The sequence below is a fragment of the Pseudopipra pipra genome, chromosome 1 (assembly GCF_036250125.1).
Source record: "Pseudopipra pipra isolate bDixPip1 chromosome 1, bDixPip1.hap1, whole genome shotgun sequence".
Classification (NCBI taxonomy): Eukaryota; Metazoa; Chordata; class Aves; order Passeriformes; family Pipridae; genus Pseudopipra; species Pseudopipra pipra.
In genome coordinates, this window is record NC_087549.1 from 43,714,148 (window position 1) to 43,734,722 (window position 20,575).

The following is a 20,575-nucleotide window of genomic DNA, read 5'->3' on the forward strand; positions in this document are numbered from 1 at the left end:
CTGTCAGCTGCCTTTATATTACAGATAACAGAAGAAAGAACTACCACCAGTGTGAATACATTCATCACTACCAAGGGAACAAAAAAACCCCCCAAAATACTAAGTAACATCAAACCTCAAGCATATTTGCTTCCATATATGCTGTTTTCTCTACTGAAAGATGATACAGATTATTTTTTTCTGAAAGGTTTGCTGTATAACTTACATTTCATCATGGAAAAATTAAAAAAAAAAATAATTACAAAGAGTAAAACTTCCCAGAAAAATCAACAGAGAGAATGGATATGCATTTATTTCAGAAGCTTTCCTCAGGCAAATGTAATGTGTAAGGGCTACTTTTAATGTGAGAAATAAAATTCCTACTGGCTACTCTCTGAATGTACCAAATTTAACAGGAGGTGACAGTTGCGCCGATTTTCTTGCCACTGCTTTACTATCAGAGCTTATCTTGTTAGACAGTATCCTAAAGATACAGACCTAAGATTTCCAGAAGGCAAAAAAGAAAATAGAAAAAAAGGAAAAAAGAGGAGCAAATAGAATACGAATAAAATATTTTAAACTATGCACTCTACATAAATATTCTTACATATTAGTTTGGGCTGTTTTGAGTATTTCATCCTGGTAAAACTCATACACTAAAAAGAGAAGTTTCATAATGCAACTGACATTGACTCCATTAATGCACCATAAATACATTTATGTTTCTAAAATACATTTAATGACAGCAAACATAAAACTGTAAAAATTATACTTCCACTTTAATTTTGTGGGATAGATGGCATGAAACTAACTCATGAAATTTACAGCACATGTTGATATTTAGGTGAACAGCCAGTATAAGTCACACTGATCCTCTTAACCTCACAAAGGAAGTCCATAAACTTCACAACTCGTTTGTCTGGATTGTTCCTTACTCATTGGGTGATACTCTCTTCAAAATAATAAGCAAATAGAGATGCAGAAAATAACTAAGAATATTTCTTAGTAATTTTATCCAGAAAGAAAGACCAGAATGTATCTAACGCATGCAAAACCTGGAATGAAATTCCTAAGAGGTGTACAGCAAGCGGTAAAGCTGGAAAAAATAAAAGTCCCTTGCAATCACAGACACAGCAAAAAGGCACTTTAAGTTTCCTGAGCCCACCTGTTTAAGTACTGGAGGAAAAATGGAAAACCAAAACCCCCCCAAAATGAAAAATTATGATTTCAGTATTGGTTTGATTTTTGATTTTTTTTTTCGGGGGGAAAGGATGCTCGTTTGTTTGTTTATTTTACATAGGAGAGCTATTGTTTCTTGTCAGAAGAGACAATAGAAAAGCACAGAGTCTTAAGAGTCCTTGGGTGTTACGCACCATTTCCTTCCAAAGCTTGCACAATTATTTCACATCGGGTTTTATTAGTCTGAATCATGACATCATGATGTACAGAATAGAGTTCACTGGCACAATTCAGATCTACTGCTTAAATTGCTCTGAGAACAGATATGATAAGGCATGTTTTTGAACTAAAGAAATACAGCCTTCTCATAGAATGTGTAAAGAGAGAATTCTTTTGTTAGCTGTCAGTGAGATTTTGCTATCTCTGTTAAATATATAATGGTTAGTGTCATAACAAAGATCAGCCATTGTGTTATGGCATTTATCTTCATGAGTGAAGAGAGGAAGGGCTACTGTGATTTATTCTGTCTCTCCTCATGAGACGATTAATGTCATAAGAGATTAGTCTTCAGTACTGACTCGTATACAGAATAAAATACAGGGCAGGAGTGGGATGCTAGGCAGTTTTAATTGCCACAAATTTGGAAGCCCACATTACTTACTTACATATGGCATGGTTGACAATTAGTCATCTAAGATTTTCAAAAACAGAAGAATATTTTGCAGCTCAACAACTCATATCCATTTTGTGTCATTTATTTGTTCAGTCCTTTTCAGCAGTCTTTCCACACAGCCCTTTTCCCCATCTCATCACCTAACTCCACCCACACTTATCCTCTTAAATACACCCTTTATTGGAGAACTGAAGTCCATATTGGTTGTTTATAGCAATTTTTGGTAGCATCTGTTTAAAGGTTTAAAAAATACACTATTTAACAACTATTACTAAGAAACATTTGTCACAATACAGGCAGATTATAAAGAACAAATAATGGCTCTGTATAAACTGTACAAACAGCTTTCCTCAAGATTTGAGAAAAGTCACATGCTCACCTCTTCCCAGCAACCTTGTAAAATAATCTGAACATCCTAAATTGAAGATAATAATCTTTCAAAAGCCTATCACTTTGGAGAAATACACACAGAATATTTTGTTTACATGCTGCCTGCTGCTTCTTATGAAATAAAATACTTCAAATAATACTGTGCTGGGAAAAAAAAAAGTACCAACATCATAAGCAAAAGTTCTGTTAAAAAGGGAATAATTATTTTTCTCCAGAAATGGCACACGAGTTGTCTGCATTTTCTTAAATGCATCTCTTCTGGATACTGCTAAATCATAAATATTCTTGATATAAAAGGGTCTTTTTGTTAAAAACAGAATTCTTTACCACTGGTGTACATCAAACAGGACACATTATTAAAAAGCTCTCACTATAAAGTGTTATCTTTATCTAGGCTTCTCAAATATTGACTTAAACATTTTTATCAGGCTGTTGATCACATCCACATTCAACACGAACAGCAAACGAGACCAGTCCTGACAGTGAGACCAGACAGGTAACAGGGCAACATTATGGCAGGAAAAAAGTATTGTGAAAGCTAAGGACATTTCTTATTGATGGTAAGTGGATAGGAGAGAAAAATCAATGGGTCCTCATCAGTACAACTGTCTACCAGCTGGATGCTGATTTCCCTTAGAGATTAAAACCAATAGGAGCAATCACTTGGCACAGGTGTACAAATTCAATAGGACACCCAGCCTACAGAGAAGAAAAGTGAACAGTGACTTCAAAGCCGGATTTTGTGAAGAGATAAAAATGCTGATTGTTAAACCTACAGTTTGTAATCAGATCTTGAAACAAAATACAGAATGTGTCTTCCCCCATGGGGGTACAAACTGAAAACATTCAGGATAATCTGCAATTGTTGTGAAGGCTCCAAACTCCTGACCCTACTTGAAGGAATTATTTTGAGCTGCAAGACTGGCTGACCCCTTCAAGTCAAGCTGGACAAGAACTGACCAGGTTACAGTGCAAGATGGGCATTAGCCACACACATAATGCAACTACCATCACTGAATGCCAGAATCACAACAAAGTAATTGGTCAACTGAGAGGAATCACAGAGGGTTTTATAAGGGAATATAAATACCGAGAATTCTCATAAAGCTAGGCTTCCTGTTCCAAGACAAGCTTCTATTTTTAAGGGCCCTTAACACCACAGCACATTTCTTATCCCAAGACCCCTCACTATAACACTGAACAGATTAAACTGTTACCTGTTGGGATGGTGACTGTAAAGCAAGAAAAGCAAACAAAGAAAAAGTAAAACATGGCTGTTATACAGTATATTCCACTATGGGTTTTATTCTTTTTCTATGTGAAACAACATAGGTACGCATGAGGATCTGAGTTTTCCCAAAGTCTCATCTCCTCAGCAAACGTAGCACTAAAAATTGTCAGCTCCTAGGAAATGCTACTGGCAAATAAATTGAATGCCTGTGGGGTTTAGGCATGTAATTTTATATTTAAAGTTTTAGAAGTTGATAATAACATATGTTTTAGCTGTATGGAAAAATTACACTGCCAAGACTTGGGCTTCCAGTGTAACTACTGAACTAACACTGTATTTTTGAAATAATCACAGAATTACAGTATCATTAAGGTTGGAAAAGACCTCCAAGATCATTGAGTCCAACCTTCGAGTGAGCACCACCATGCCAACTAAACCACAGCCATGTCCAGTCGTTTCTTGAACGCTTCCAGGGATGGTGAATCCACCACCTCCTTGGGCAGTCCGTTCCAATGCTTAACCACCCTTTCAGTGAAAAAATTCTTCCTGATGTCCAATCTGAACCTCCCCTGGTACAGCTTGAGGCCATGGCCTCTTGTCCTGTCACTTATTACTTGAGAGAAGAGACCAAACCCCACCTGGCTACAACCTCCTTTCAGGTAGTTGCAGAGAGCGATAAGGTTTCCCCTGAGCTTTTTTTTTCTCCAGGTTAAATAACCCCAGCTCCCTCAGCCACTCCTCATATGCCTTACTTTCCAGACCCTTCACCAGCTCTGTTGCCCTTCTCTGGACACGCCTCCAGCACTTCAATGTCCTTTTTGAAGTGAGGGGCCCAGAACTGGATACAGCTCTTGAGGTGCAGCCTCACCAATGCTGAGTATGGGGGGACAATCACTGCCCTGGTCCTGCTGGCCACACTATTGCTGATACAGGCCAGAATGCCATTGGTCTTCTCGGTCACCTGGGCACACTGCTGGCTCATGTTCAGATGGCTGTCGACCAGGACCCACACGTCCTTTTCTGCCAGGCAGCTTTTCAGCCACTCTGTCCCAAGTCTGTAGTGCTGTGTGGGGTTGTTGTGGCCAAAGTGCAGGACCCAGCACTTGGCCTTGTTGAACATCATACCATTGGCCTCAGCCCATTGATCCAGCCTGTCCAGGCCCCTGTGCAGAGCCTTCCTGCCCCCCAGCAGATTAACACTCCTGCCCAACTTGGTGTCATCTACAAACTGAGGATGCACTTTATCCCTTTGTCCAAATCACTGATAAACATGTTAAACAAGACTGGCCCCACAATGAGCCCTGGGTAACACCACTGGTGACCGAACACCAGCTGGATGTAACACCATTCACCACCACCCTCTGAACCTGGCCATCCAGCCACTTTTTAACCAGGGGAAGAACACACACATCCAAGCCATGAGCAGCCAGTTTCTACATAAGAATGTGTTCTACACTGAGGGAGACAGTACCAAAGGCTTCACTGAAATCCAGGTAGACAACATCCACTGGCTTTCCCTCATGCACTAGGCTGGTCACCAGGTCATAAAAGAAGATCAGGTTGGTCAAGCAGGACCTCACATTCCTAAAGCCATGCTGGCTGGGTCTGAGCCCCTGGTTGTCCTGTACGTGCTACGAGATGGCATTCAAGATGATCTGTTCCATAACCTGCCCCAACACCAAAGTCAAAGCTGACAGGCCTGTAGTTCCCTGGATCCTCCTTCCAACCCTTCTTGCAGGAGGACGCCACGTTGGCCAAATTCCAGTCATCTGGGACCTCCCTGGTTAACCAGGCCTGATGATAAATGATGGAGAGTGGCTTGGTGAGCTCTTCCACTGGCTCCCTCAGTACCCTCAGGTGGATCCCATCTGAACCCATAGACTTCTGAGTCTCTAAATGGCACAGCAGGTCACTAACTACTTCCTCCTGAATGGCAGGGGGTCTATTCTGCTCCCCATCCCTGTCTACCAGCTCTGGGGAATGGCTGCCCTGAGGATAACTGGTCTTTTGGTTAAAGATGGAGGAAAAGGCGGCATTAAGTACTCCAACCCTTTCCTCATCCTTGGTTACACTATTCCCCTCTGCATTCAATAAAGGATGGAGATTTTCCTTGGCCCTCTTTTTGTTGTTAATGTATTTATAAAAACACTTTGTATTATCTTTCACAGCAGTGACCAGACGGAGTTCTAGCTGAGCCTTCGCCATTCTAATTTTCTCTCTACAAGACCTAATGACATCCTTGTACTCTTCCTGAGTTGCCTACCCATATTTCCCAAGTCACAAACTCTCCCCCACCCCCTCCTCCAAGCTCCAGCAAAAGCTCCCTATTCAGTCAGGCCAGTCTTCTTCCCCAACAACTCATGTTTCAGCACACAGGGATGGCCTGCTGATGCACCTTTAAGATTTCCTTCTTAAAGTATATCCAGCCTTCCTGGACCCCCTTGTTATTAAGAGCTGTTTCCCAAGAGGCTCTCTGAACCAGTGTCCTGAACATGTTGAAGTCTGCCCTCTGGAAGTCCAAGGCAGAAGTTTTGCTGACCCACTTCCCTCCTTCACTGAGAAATGAAAACTCTATCATATCACGGTCACTACGCCCAAGACAGCCTCAGACCTAGAATCCCCAACAAGAGGGATTTTTTTTGTTGTTGTTTTAGAAATAACCTAGGTAATATAAATTGAAAACAATGCTGCAAATTCCAATAGGAGTTTTTACTACCAAACGAATGAGAAAATATTTCAGATGACAAACTGTTGGTTGGGTTTTTTTCAATTATTTTAAAGGGATTACCTATAATTCCAACAATACTCCTTTGGCTAAGCTAGACCATAGGGTAACTTGTTCTAAAAATAAACAGAATGCAACATAATGTAAACATAATATTTCATTTCTAAGACAAAGGCCCTGTCTTTTACAAAGGAGGGAAGACAGATTTTTTTTTTTTCCATCTTGGCGTTTCCTTGCAATTCTTATACTCCCAAAGCCTGAGAAAAATCCTAACTTTAAAGATGAAGGTTTGGAGACTTTTGCTGATTATCTAATTAAGTGAAATGGTAGCAAAATTAATAAATAAACAAATTACATGCAATTTCATCCTTGAACTGAGAAAGTCAGGGTTTTTCTCATTTTTTCATTGTCGGTCAGATTTTCTCCTCCCTTAGTATCTTTGCTATTCTACCTCTCATTGGTACAACAACATCTCCATTTTATTGTTTCCCAATGCAGTGCTGTCATTTTTCTCCCTAGGATTACATCAGTATCACCCAGGCACACACTCTTTTCACCACATGACATGCCAACAGACATAAACCCAGTTTCATTATCTTCTACTAATCCCAAAAAATGTATGCAAGTACTAAAAGTAATAAGCTTCATAACTATTATTATGTATGTATGGAGCATTTAAAACCTCATTTTTTTTTCAGAACATTAAACCTCAGAATGCTTTCCCCAGATCCCTTCCCTCCTCCTCCACACCCATATTTTTCTATAAAATTAAGTCCAAAATTTAACAACACTTTAACACATGAAGCTTCTTGCCATAACAGCTCCAACAATGCTGATTACAGCAAACAGGTGCAGTGTTTTTTTAATTTTCTTAAACCTCTTATTCTCTTTGTAGCTCCTTTAGAACCATTTTCCAACCACCATGGATATATACCAACCTCACTTATCTAGGCAGCCTACTTTGTAGATCTGGCTCAAAATGATGACATGAGCATTATTTCAGTCTACTTAACATTACTTTAAATAGCTTGAAACTTTCTCCTACAAGCTCAGACACTAATATAATGAGTTAGCACATAAAAACTACAGTATGAAACTGAGTCTGTCATCATTAAGGACAGTTAAAATTTACTGCACAGATTGATATTTATTTTTTGGGGGTTTTTTTGGTTTTTTTTATTTAATGGAAGTGTTGAAGACTCTGAGAATTATAGAACCATAGAAAGGTTTGGGTTGGAAGGGACCTTAAAGACCATATAGTTTCAAATACCCTGCCATGGGCAGGGACACCTTTTACTAGACCACATTGCCCAAAGCCCATCCAAGATGGCTTTGAAGACTTCCAGGTATTGGGCATTCACAACTTCTCTGGGCAACCTGTACAGTATGATGAGAATGTTTTGAAAATGCATCAAACAGTATTTCCAAGCAAAGTAGGTAACTCTATGAATTAATGGAGACAGAAGTGGGTTTTTTTGCAAAATAACAATTATTTAATTAAATATTAATCTACCAAAAAAAAAATGTAACAGGTCCCTGAAGAAAAAAAATGTTTTTATTACAATTTTATCTACTTTTACTAAGGTATCTTGGATTGTTTTTTTGGTTAGTTGGTTTTTCTAAACAGATTAAAAGTCAGTAAGACAATGCTTTTCTATCTTTCAAAATCCATACAAAACATTTTTGATCAACTTTTTGGACTCTATTACTTCTAATTTTTTCTAGTTCCCCAGCTTCTACTGGAGTTTCACTGTGTAGTTCACAGAGCAGTTTAAAGACCACCGTTTTGGAGTCCACAGAACACAATAGCTCAAATTGTTGCTCAGACACTCACTTTATCCTCAAGGCCTTTCACTCTGCCCAATCATACTATTGCTTATCTCTTGCCCTATATCCTGCACCCTTCAGTCAGTTATGCATCTGTTTGTTCATTTCTCCCACATTTATAATCTCTTTCACTGGAAAACTCCCCATACAGCAGTATACGAGTTCTGAAGTCTCCTCTTCAGGTGCCAATGCTGCTGCGGACCTAGAGGCTAAATTAACAAGCCACCATGGTTACAGTTAACATCAAACATTTCCTGCGAAGGGCTGACCAATAAATAGCACAGGTACTGAGAAGTTCCCATGGAGTTACTTAGTAAATGCAACAATCATCTGTGACGCATGTATAACAAGCATGCAGTAACTTGCACAGACAGATTGATAAAAATCTCCGAGTTTACTTTAAGAAGCCACAGCCTTCTACTTCTTAAGTGCTTCTACAAATCTAAACCAGAGCATGTTTTAACATCACAACCACTTAGTAGGGCTCACCGTCATTAGAACTCTGTCTCATGAAGAGCAGGAAAGATCCTTCTTCATAAAATAACTGCAGTGTTCAAGCTAGCTTAAAGCAGTAATTCCTTTTTCTTTCAGTGTCTGCTCTTTAGGTGTCCATCCCATGCTCTAAAAGTGACAGATTTCACTAACAGACTTTCAGTAAAGACAAGGAGCATCAATCCAAGACAAAGTCATAAGGTTGGTTATCCTTTACATTCCATTCAGATGGGTAGCTCTCATTCCAAAAGCGATAGGGGAAACTGGAAGTGTGCCAGCTGATCCCTGAACAATGACTGGAGGAACAGCATTTTAGCATGAAGAATTTGACTGGCAAGACAAAACAACCACAAAACTGGACCTACCCAAGAGGTGGAAACAGCATCCACTTCTTGGTATCAATAACTGTCTACCCAAAGGACACTGAGCAGATCAAATGTCCAGTAACGTAGCCTATTCTCCAAGTCAGTTTTACAGGCCTGTAACCCAATACTTGAAAAAAAAAAAATAAATATATATATATATATGTATGTAGAAAAGATTTGGTCTGCTAAGTCAGGAATTCAAGGGGTCATATCAAAATATTCAATCCTTACTCTGTCCTTCCAACAAATATTTCCTTTTGGGATATCTGGCAAAAAGCACTTTAGTTATTGCCCAGGAGGCCACTGTTGTACTGTGATCTGTATTCAAAGTCTCCAGCTGCACAGATGTACTAGGCAGGGCGAACAAAAGCATCACAAGAATCGCCACCATTATTTCAAGAGATCAGTAGACCTATCAAAGGCAGTTCATGCTCTATGGTATCACTGCCCTCTTGTTTTCTATGATCTGGCCTGATGGACCCAAGCTTTTGCTGAACTGCCCAATCATTCTGCTGACATGTGCTTAACAGACAGGAGATGTTTAGCAATGCAATGCAACTTGACAGCACAGCATCCCAGGAACAGGAAAAAAAAAAGACAAGCAACCTGTTGGACAAGGATTGCCAATGTAGCAAAATCGGCTATTTCTCTTATTCTTGACCAAAAACAAACAAACAAACAAACAAACAAACAAACAAAAACCAACCCAAACTTTAAAACCAAGAGACCTCAATACAAGAACAATCTGGGCAAACACTTGGTATCCCTGACATCTTCAGAAAGGTACACACCTGTGGAGCCATGGAACATCTTGAAACCAGTAATAAAAAGGTATTAACATCTCTTCAATATAAACTTATTTGAAGATTTCTTCAACAGTGAATTATGGAGCTTGTTCCACAGATAGACAGTGAGCCTCACTAAGTTATTATACTTTTTTTCTTCCCAAAATAGAAGATGAGTGCTTGCAAGATGTCTCAAAAATCTGCATTATGAATGACACAAATTATGAAACAGATCAGAATGCATTAAGCACTACTGCTCTAGATACAACCTGCTGCAGCATTGCTATATCAAACTGCCAAAAAAATCAAGCGTCTAAGTCCAAAATGCCTCAAAATAAACAGAGAATATGAATGAGAACCACTAACCAGACACAGAATTCTCAATCTGTACAAGAAAATTGATGTTTTCTGTCTGGTCACTGTCAGAAAAAAAGACTTAACAATGCATCTGAATTCTAAATCATACCCATTGGACAACTTTTCATAATCATTTCATTTTCCTAGTTCCCCCATTTTTTTTAAGTAGAATGTGAATTTTCACAAAAAAAGATCAGATTGTGGCAAAGGCCACACAAGTCATAGCTTCTATGGGTAATGTAAGTTACCAAGAAATTTTACTGATTTCACAGAACTGTAACTAGTGTGACTTCTTTTCAAGTTTAAACAGACAAGGTGACCTTCAGGCCCTTTCCAACGTTACCTTCTATAATTATCAGAGTAACGCTCTAATTAAGATGCTTTTCTCACTCTTGAAACCAAATTCCAAAGAGGTTCGCATTGGTCTTATCTGTCTAGAATTTCTAAATGATAGAAATGTCAAATGAGGTTCAAGAAATTGGTATGATCAGGGAACGTCATGATTTTAAGATAGCTGCCTATCTGAGTCTTGCTTCAGAAGTATGACACAGGCTATGGATAGTAAGGGTCTATTTTCTCCCACTACCCTTGCTAGGCAATACTGGCAGGCAGGTAGAGTGACATGGAATGTCACTTGCTTCTCTGATACAGCAATGCCAGCAGCTGATGGATAACTGGGAATTCTGAGGCATAAAAAGAATTAACATTTATCCAAAACCAGATATAACAGACGTTCACTTACAACTGATGGTACAGAAAGATAAATAATCAAAACAGGAAGTTAACACTTAATGAAGAATGGAGCTAAGTATTTTGGCAATACAATAGTGGTAGAGCCTCATCTTATATAAAAAGAAGGTTCAAATCACAAAAACAAGAACAAATCATATGGAATACGAAAGTTGACTGTGATTTATTAGAGTTCTGGACATTTTACAAGGCATCTCACCACCTATGTGAACCACTACACAGGCAGGCTCTCTAGACTGCTAAGTGTCAGCTGAAATGGAGTAAAACTTTGATCTTCAATGTTTGATATATACTTCAGTTAAGACTCTCTTCCCTCTCTAGACATCAAGTTACACAGAAAGTTAACTAGGATAAAACAAACAAACCCTGACTAGAATGATTGCTTCACTAAATTCCTGATCCTGTCTATACTTAGGCAAGATCAGAATAGAAAAAGAAAACAGCTTTGAGTTCTCTGAAACAAATAATCTAGTAGCTCAAGATCTTGTCTCTCAAGGAACACTTCCGAAGTCATAGAGGTTTAGGAACTGTTGTTATCTGTAAGTCAGATTATGCTTTATAGGATGCAACTGTCATCCACGGGATAATGATCTCTAAAGCTGAGCTCTACAAGCAGTGAGGAGGTTCTCATCATCACAGGCTTGGCTATACCAATCTATGTATATAGGAAGACAAGTTTTAAAACAGAGCATGTAATACGTGCCTTTTAAATAAATTACATTCTGATGCTCCAAAATCGTGAATAATAATCTAGGACATGACCTGGAATGTCTTCTGCAGAGAATTATAGCCCAACCCTCTGACAAGTCTGATGATTCCAGGGCAATAGACTGAACTGTGGTTGCTGATCCTGGTAGATGCCGTCAGACAGAAAACTCAATGTTGCACTACAAAGCAAGTCTTTTCAGACACCTGAGGTACAGGAGGCCACGTGACAGTCATAACCTGCCATCTAACAACTGGATCTCGTACGTTAAAAAACTCATGTAAAAGGTCCTTCAATATTGAGGAAAGTTACACGCCAGAGTCCACACAGATTTTGTCCTGTTGAGCTCAAGCCATTAGAAAGAGCTGAACTGTTAAAAGTCAAAGGATGGAAACATTAGATCACCCAGAGATTCCCGTTCCAATGTCAGAAAAACCAGAACTTGCTTGAACCAAAGTGGATGGAGCTCTAGACCCCTTCAACACTAAGTGCCACCCCTAATCGCAATCAGTGGAGACACCGAAGAAGCTCCAGAAAGACAGCACGCACTGCCAGATGGCTTATTAACTGTCTCCTGACACTCATGATGCCTGTGCTAAAGCACTACCACCATTCTGAAAGTCATAGGTCATTCTTTCAAACTAAGATTAGCTTCAGGGTAATCAGCAGGCACCTCTCTACTGTTTTTCCATTCCCAGCAAGTACATCTCCTCCCAAGAAAGCAACTCCAGCAACAGAAAACTATCTAGCAGGACTTTGCAAAAACAGAGCAGCCTCAGAGGGACAGTACACCAATGATCTGGGGGGAGGGTAATTGTAATTCAAAGTTGTCAAGTGATTAAATGGGCCACTTATGAACAAACTGTTGCACTGGAGCAGCATTAGGATTTGCTACCTGAACTAAAAGGATGAGCAAATGGGCTGTACCAGGATGTGCTGCTTATTATTCTGCCTTTAAATTTGAAGCTGACCCAGAGTGAAGGCTAAGGTATTTGATTCCTTCAGTCTGCAAGTTCCTCAGAAGGACGATTCGCTCCGTTTCTAGTGGAACCCATGGAACCATAATGAAATAACTTCCACTAATCACATCCTCTCCAACGTCTTGGTAGCACAAAAGGAGGCCTCTACTTAGTTATTGCTATTTACAGGGAATGCCAAGATTATCATCATCATACCCAGCAAAAGGGAAAACACCTTGAAGTTTACAACATTAAAAAAAGAAGAAAAAAAAAAAAACCTATTACTCCAAAGCCAAGAGGTCAAGTTTAGCAAATGATTCTCCAAGTGACTGCTGATCACAGTATAAAGAACAAAGAAAAGCTTCATCAGGAAGGACAGTTAAGTTTGGCTTTTCACCTTGAGGACAGCATGCTACCTAGTCCAGACTAGGATGCTGCAACGACATGTTTTGATCCAGGGAAGTGGTGAACTGGGCTAGCAAATCCAAAGGAACCTAGCTGTGAAGGGTGAGCAGGGTGTGGTTAGTGGAAACTATTTCACTGTGGTTCCACAGGTTCCACATGCAACTGACCAAATCTATTGGAAGAAAATAGATCAGTTACTTCAACAGAAACATGCCATATGTCAGGAAAATACTGGCTCTTCTACAGAGAAAGGCAAGTCAGATGACACTGGAAACATTCACTAAACATTAAATCATACCTTAAGGCACTGAGAACACCTTCACACTATTGAGGAATGCTCATATTTAGGTTCCTGTAAGGGTATTCTTTTATGTAACCCTGCTTTGATAGAAGTAATAGATAGAAATTACTGAGAACAGGTTCCATTCCTGGGTCAGGTTCCTGCCCACCTAAAGGTCTGTGATGCCAAGGATTAAAGGGCTGTCTCAAGACAAAGAGCTAAAATCTCATTTTTCTCCATCTACCCTAGAAAAATGCAAAAGGTGAGCTGTAATAGATGAAATTCCTATTTTGTTTGTAGATCACCTTTTAAAAAGCATGGGTTTAATATTTTTTATTTTAATAGTGTTATTTCATACTAACAAAAAAAACTACCAAGAAGGTAGGAAAAAAAAATAACTTCAGGTTCAACCTTGTCTAACAAGTGCAAAAATTACTTTGAATAAAACAAACTGAAGGAAACCCTGGAGCAAACCAAACTAAAATATAGCTCTTCAAAGCAGCATTGATTGTGGATCAAAGGGAAAGGCCATCAAAACTTCCCAAGCCACAATGTTTCTGCATGTCTGAAAAAGAATTAACTTGGAACAAATATGGAAATAATAGTAGGTCTCTGTTAAGCCAACAACAAAGAAATCCTTAATACCATAAAACAAAGTTATGTCAAATCTCCCATTTTTAAAGATACACGAAGCTCCTTTCTCACAATGCTTTAAAATGCTATTTATAGTAAGAAAAGCGAAGACTTAACATAAAAGTCAAAGGGATTATCATCACTAGTCTAGCTACACAGAAGTTACTCTTTTACTTTTTTGTTTCATCTGCAGTCTTCAAATATGAAGATGTAGTACAAAAACATTTCCATACCGCAATATGATCTGTTTCAACTACACTATCTCAGCATACCAGATGAAGCAACAATCAGCTTTTGGACAGTCAGCCACATTAAACAGTAGCATGCAAGCTAACAATTCTAATGGGCTTTTGTTGTTTTTCATGGGTTTTTTCCAGCATCGGTTTGCTTATTTAACGAGTATAATTTTCTTAAAGTTTACAAGAGCAAGTGAATAGCTCTCAATTAAGAGCTGGATCCTGTCAGGAGACTACTGCGAAAAACACAAGAATTTAGGTATGAACATTAGGCACCCAATATGCACGTCAACTGAACCACAAGGACTCTTCATAGCACCATAAAGCACACAAGTCTTCAAGAACACAAGAAAACCTTTCTTTCAGAACAAAATTTGGAGAAGAGCAAAAATACTAGAGAGGCAATCCAACACACGAATAACCAAACAAGCACTACTGTTCTCACTCTTGGGATTTTCTTCAGCTTTACTGTCAGCTAGTTGCAGAGACTGGACTGAACAGCGTTTCAAAATATGACTTACAGGAAAGGGCAATAATAAGGGCAAGTTATTCAGAAAAGGAAAAAAATCCTTTTAAAATGTTGCCATAAACTATCACCCTTCATAGGCAGATGGTCTGTGCTTCTCAGCTCTGCATTCCCGAAGTGAGCAGCCTTCACTCATTTTGTTCAGGCCTCTTTCCGCCTTCTACAAATAACAAAAGGATCGTGTCTAGAAGTCAAACGATAAAAGTTGGATCACTGCAACCAACTTAAAACTTATTTGCCACTTGTGTGGCATAGTATCCTTCAGCACGTTCCGGTCTCAGTATTTTTCATTTCACTATTTTTTATGCAGAATTTTATGGCATTGAATTATTAAGACGCAGAATTCGCTATTTCAGGACTTTAGGTAACAGCTTGAGAGAGTTCTTGTGAAACTAAATGTATAAAAGTTTTTTCAACTGAAAGGAATCACTACAAATTGCTTTAGCTACTCAAGTGTTTAACCTTTCTTTTCAATTTTAATGAGTTCCATGTACGACCAGAAAACAACAATACGGTTACATCAAATGACGATCAACTAAAAGACAGGATGTTTCTCCTCGTTCCTTGAAAGATTTTCTTTTGTTCTTTTAAGTGTTCTATCTTAGTCTATCAGACACAAAGAGCAGAAAACTCGTATGGAGATAATGCCGTTGTCATACATAAGCACTGCTGTAGTCTGCTGCAAAGTACAGAGTTGACATATTGGGTCTACATCAAAGATATGCCCTTTGGCAGGTTGCAAAGACAGGTTGCAACTTTGTCCATAAAAATGTGCGTTCTACAAAATGGGTTCTGTAACATGAACTGTTAGTGGTATGCCACCATTCCATTGATCCTGCACATGCGTTCATTTCTCAGGAATGCCTGTAAGCTGGGCTATGCCTTGCCCTAAGATAAGCAGACTTGCATGAGGAAAAAAGCAGCATGTCGCAGACAGAAAGATTCAACTCTCTGCAGGAGACTTCTTCCATAAAACACAAGTTCTGGTACAGGACATGCCAGTGGTTCCTGCTTTACTGCCTGTATCACATACGTGGTATTTACAGCAAGAGATTAAAATTGGGGCAGTCCTTTCCTGCTTATGTTTTAAAAATTAAGAGAATAGCTTGAAAAAACACTGCATTGCAGGAACTTAAGCTTTCAAAGACTCCTTAATCAAATACTAAAAATTAGTAAATACAACACTATCAGTTTGGAGCCTCACCACTTCCAAGTTACAATGTATTTTAAGACTGCCATGTAATATATTTTTCTGAAGTACTTCTGCTTTTTTCATTGTGAATGTGGGAATTGGAGCGCTGTGTAACGATTTCGGGCTCGAGTCCAGTTTTTGTACTCCTTTTTATCCATAACTATTACATGGTGCATTATGAGTTTCAATATAGATTGAACACAGAGAGATGACCATATCAATTTCTCTCATAATTACTGTGAGAGAAGCAGTAATAGAGAATGAATGAGGTAAAAGTGTAGCCACAGAAGGAAGATGATTTTACAACTATGAAACAGAACTACTACAGAGACGCTGTTGGTACCATAACTACCTCTCCCACAGATTTCCTGAACAGCTTTGAGTAAGGTACTTAATCTTTCCATGCCTCAACTCGGCATGGGTAAAGCAGAGGTCAAAATACTTAACCTCACAGGCATGTTGCAAGTATAGAAACATTTGCATTTGGGAAGCTACTGGGTGCTGCCAATAGCAGCTGCGTATGTACAATTGAAATATAAAACAAAAATCTGCTTCAGCACTGTCTGAAAGGTGTATAAAAATTAAGTACGGCACCTCACAACAAACAAAGAAAATAAAATTAAAATTCAGCAGCTCTAGTGAGTGAACTTAAAATGCTTGGGAAACTAGCATGCAAGTACAGCATTTAAAGTCCACAAGAGAGTAATAAAACAATGCCAGCAATGTTACCTCTGTCATTTCACACTTTTTAGCACTTCACTTTGAAAGCTCAATATTGTTGTAATGTAAGGGCTTTTGTAAAAAATTAACACATAAATATTCGTACAGCTCCTGTATGTATTAATTCACCCTCTTCTTCCTAAAAATAATTCAGCAGCATACAGTTTTACAACATATTGATCTAGGTAACTCATGAGTCATTTTTTGTGAGTAGGTATCAATCACTTCATTGTTTACTTGTCTGTGAAAAGAAATTGATTTTAATCAAACCTTGAAGTAATACCTTATTGATGTACCCCAAGAAAACAAAGTCATAATGAACCATCAGGGTCCAAACATAAAACACTGTAAGGAGCAGCAATTTTGACTTCAATCTTTCATTGTGATTTGCAAACATACATGACCATAAAAGTAGTAAAGCCCAGTGCAAGACTGTAGTTGGTCTGAGCAGCAACACATTCACATAACAGACTTGGGGCAAGCTCTACAGAACTTGACAACCCCAGGAGGCTGGACAAAACCACACTGTGGACTTGTGTACCTCCACCACTTATTTACAGCATTGTATCAGCTTACATTTTACTTAATTTTAGCAAATCATGATTCTTCTGTGGCAAATGCGAGGTAATATGACATCATGAAATAAGAGTCTTAGCCCTTCTCCAAAGCAATGGCTCAGCCTTTGTTCTCCAGAGGCTTTAAACTTTTCCATGTATTCCACCACATGGGAATAGCAATTTTACTTGATACACAATAAATCCTTTTATGTGCGTTTGTCAAACAAAATACAGCTTACAGTGATAACTGCAGCAGCAACTTGAAAGAGTAAAGTTAGGATAGCAATTGATGTATTTTATAGATTTTTGAATACACGTTGTCAGTTTAAAGCACAGAGAAACGAGTACTGTAGCAACATCCGCTGCCAAAATTATTCTGGCAAAGGTGAGTGTTTTACTGCAGTTAAACTTCTGTTAAGATCGTGAGAAGACATGCGGACAGTAGCGACACCATATCAGAACATCTTCACTAATGCTGCATTCTTACAAAATGTTGGGGGATGTACAGTGAGCCACATCAGAATTTAGCGCTGCCCAAGCCTACGAGAATACCTCGATACAGCTTACAGAGACATCTATAGGTAGTGGCTGTCTAATACCTTATAATTACTTACATAGGAGAGAGGCTGAACTTCCTATCTAGGAATTCATATAACAAGGTGAAAACATTTTTACCAGAAAAGTGCTTCACAAATTAACTAAACAAATAATAGTAATAAGATATCACTATCCATTACCAGAAAGAGATGTAGCATTAGTACTGGCACGTTACTTAAGCAATTCAGTCTGTATCAGAGGTGAATAAAAGATAAAGTTGGTGTAGATACAAAAAGCAATGTAACCAGCAGCCTGTCTTTCCAGCTTCGTCATCTTTCTACACACTCGGCTGAAGCTGAACCAATCCCAACTTCGCAGAAGACACACATACGAACGTGTACAACCATACGTGCTGTACCGTGCATAAGTATTGGTTTTAAAATTCCTAGAATGGAGAGAACCCGAACATACTCTGAAACGGAAAAACAACATAAACAATGTGCTCTGTTACATTTAGCAAACAGTAATACAGAATCATGAAAACAGATACAGTAGGGTAGGGGAGACAGTTTCTTAATGAAGTGGGAATGGACTAGCTCTCTAGAGCCACGGAGCCTTTTCAAAAGCGGGTTTGACTGCCCTGGATATTTGCAGGCTCGGTGGGAGAAGTAGAGAGGGTGAAGCGAAATCCCAGGACAGTTGTCTCTAACGCCCCTCACCCCGGTCCTTCTGCCCGCACTAAAGGGATAAAAACGCCATTCCCGGCTATTTCACTTTTCTCTACATTAAAAAGAGGGATTTCCTTGGGATATCTTATGCACGAACTTCGCAGAGATAAGCACAATCCCTAGGCATTTACACACACACACACACACGCAAAAAAAAAAAAACAGAAGAGAAAAGAACAGAGGAATTTCCTCACGCACACACCGCGGAAGGGACGCAGCTATTCCCCCTCTCCAGGCAGGCAGGGACGGGAGGAAGAGTCGCGGGCTGCACGGACCGCCAGCCGGGCTCAGCCCGGCACTCGCACCCGCACCCTCCCGCCGACCGCGCTCTCCCGCACGGGCACTCTCGCGCCCCTTCCCGCTCCTCGCACACACACCCCGGCTCGCTCTCCCTCATCGTCCCTCTCGCTCGAAGTCCCTCGCACACTCTTCCCCTCAGTCTGGCTCACACACACTCTCTCTCGCTCTCTCTCTCTCCCCCCCTCCCGTCCGTCCCCAGCGGCCCCGACCGCCGGCAACAAAGCGGCGGGGCGGGCAGCGCGCCGGGCTGGCGGCGGCGGGACGCGCTCGCCCCGCACACACACGCACACATACAGTCACACACACGCACACATACACTCACACACACGCACATACGTACATATACATGCACACACACAATGCTGCTGCTGCCGCGGCACCTACCAGGCGGGCAGCCTCGGCCCAGGTGCGGTCCTTCTTCTTCCTCTTGTCTTTCATGTTTGCATCTCATTGAGATGGTTCGGGGGGGGGCCGGGGGGTAGGGCGGACCAGGGAGGGGGGCGGGGGGGGGGCGCCCGGAGGGGTTCCGCACGGACAATGATACGGTGACACGGAGCTCTGGAGCCCCCGGGGCGGGAGGGGCGAAGGAGGAGGAGGAGGCTGAGGAGGCGGAGGTGTGGGGGGGGAGGCTCCCCGCGGCGGCGGCACAGCTGTGACAGCTTGAGGGATGCTCCGCCGCGCTCACAACAATGCGCTGTGACGTCACGCGGGGGGACCGCGCCCGCGCCCAACATCCCCCCGGCGGCGGCGGCGGCGCCCCCCGCCCCAGCGCGCGCCCGGCCCCCGAAGCCTCGCGAGAGCGGCCGCGGGCCGGGGGCGGCGGGCAGGGGAGGGCGATGGCGGGCCGGTCGGTCCGCGCCGCCGGACTACAACTCCCGTGGTGCACCGCGCCGGGCGGGCGGGGCGGCTCCCCGGGGACGCGGCGCTGGGGGCGCCGCCGGGGCGGGGGTGGCGGCGGGTGCGGCCCCTTCGGCCCCCTCACTGCCCTGCCCCCGACTCAGGCCACGCCGCCGAACGTACACACCCAGCCCGAAGTAGCGCCTGGCCCTTTCCCGGAGCGCGCCCTCCTTGCTGGCGCTTACTTACGGCTGGGGCAGCCCGTCGCCCCGGCGGTGCTTGCCCGTGCCCTCGTCGCTCCGTCTGGACCCGCTACCGAAACGTGCCGAACCAAACCCAGCCCCTGCCAGCTCGCAGCGATCGCGCGTTAGCGCCTCAGCTCCTTCCCTTGTCGGAACAGGAAAGAACATCTTGTTCCAGTGTGTAAACAAAGGGAGTTGATGTGCTGCGCTCGTAAAACCGCCGAAGGAGGTTTTCTTTAATTGGATGACCCAGGATTAAGATGCCCACGAAATGCGAAGCAGAGGGACTTGGCACACCTTCCTGAGTTGCAGGATATTGTGATGAGGGTTCCCCCCTCCCCCTCGTTTATTCTTCTCGTCCAGATATTAAAGTGCATTTGGTATATTATTGAAATACATTTGGTATTTTGTTTGGAGAGAAACGAGTTAGAAATTTTTCTGGGTTTTGTGTAGTCATCGATGCAGTGCTTGATCCTTCCTTAGTCCTTTTCTCAGCAGCACCCGTGTTCCGCCTTGCTGCGTTCCTTTGGTAACATTAAACCTTATTTTTCCGCAAATACGCAGTTTGCTGGGGGGGAGTGGGGCGGGAATCATGCCCAGCTACGACAGTGCTCAACCTGTTCTATCAAGAAAAGGACCGGGGCAACCCTGAGAACCTTTAGGCCCCGAAGGAAGCAGAAGTGACATCCTGATAGCATTACCCAAACACTCTGAAAGAGCACTCAGATAGCCTGTGATGGTTTTGCTCTTCCTCGTCATCCTTATGTTTTAAGAGGAAATGATACATGAAAGATAGTTCATGACCGTAACACCTTTCCAGATTTCAAAATTAACTCCCACTTAAAAATGTTAGCAAAATAAAATTCTTTTAAAACAGCTGCTTCTAAATTTTGGGTTGATTCCAGGCTCTATAATATTGATCAGAGGATTTGAGTATGCCTCAGAAACGTTCTTGTGAAAAGTG

General features: G+C 41.3%; 1 protein-coding gene across 1 annotated transcript in view; it reads right to left on the bottom strand.

Moving 5' to 3' along the window:
* The window catches only part of ASXL3 (ASXL transcriptional regulator 3), a 134,318-nt gene extending 114,524 nt beyond the window's left edge, over positions 1–19,794 (bottom strand). The window contains exon 1 of the mRNA XM_064654143.1: positions 19,619–19,794. Coding sequence (XP_064510213.1) covers positions 19,619–19,779 — 161 coding nt within the window. The 5' untranslated portion in view covers positions 19,780–19,794. The remainder of the gene's footprint in view (positions 1–19,618) is intronic.
* Between the last annotated feature and the right edge of the window lie 781 nt (positions 19,795–20,575).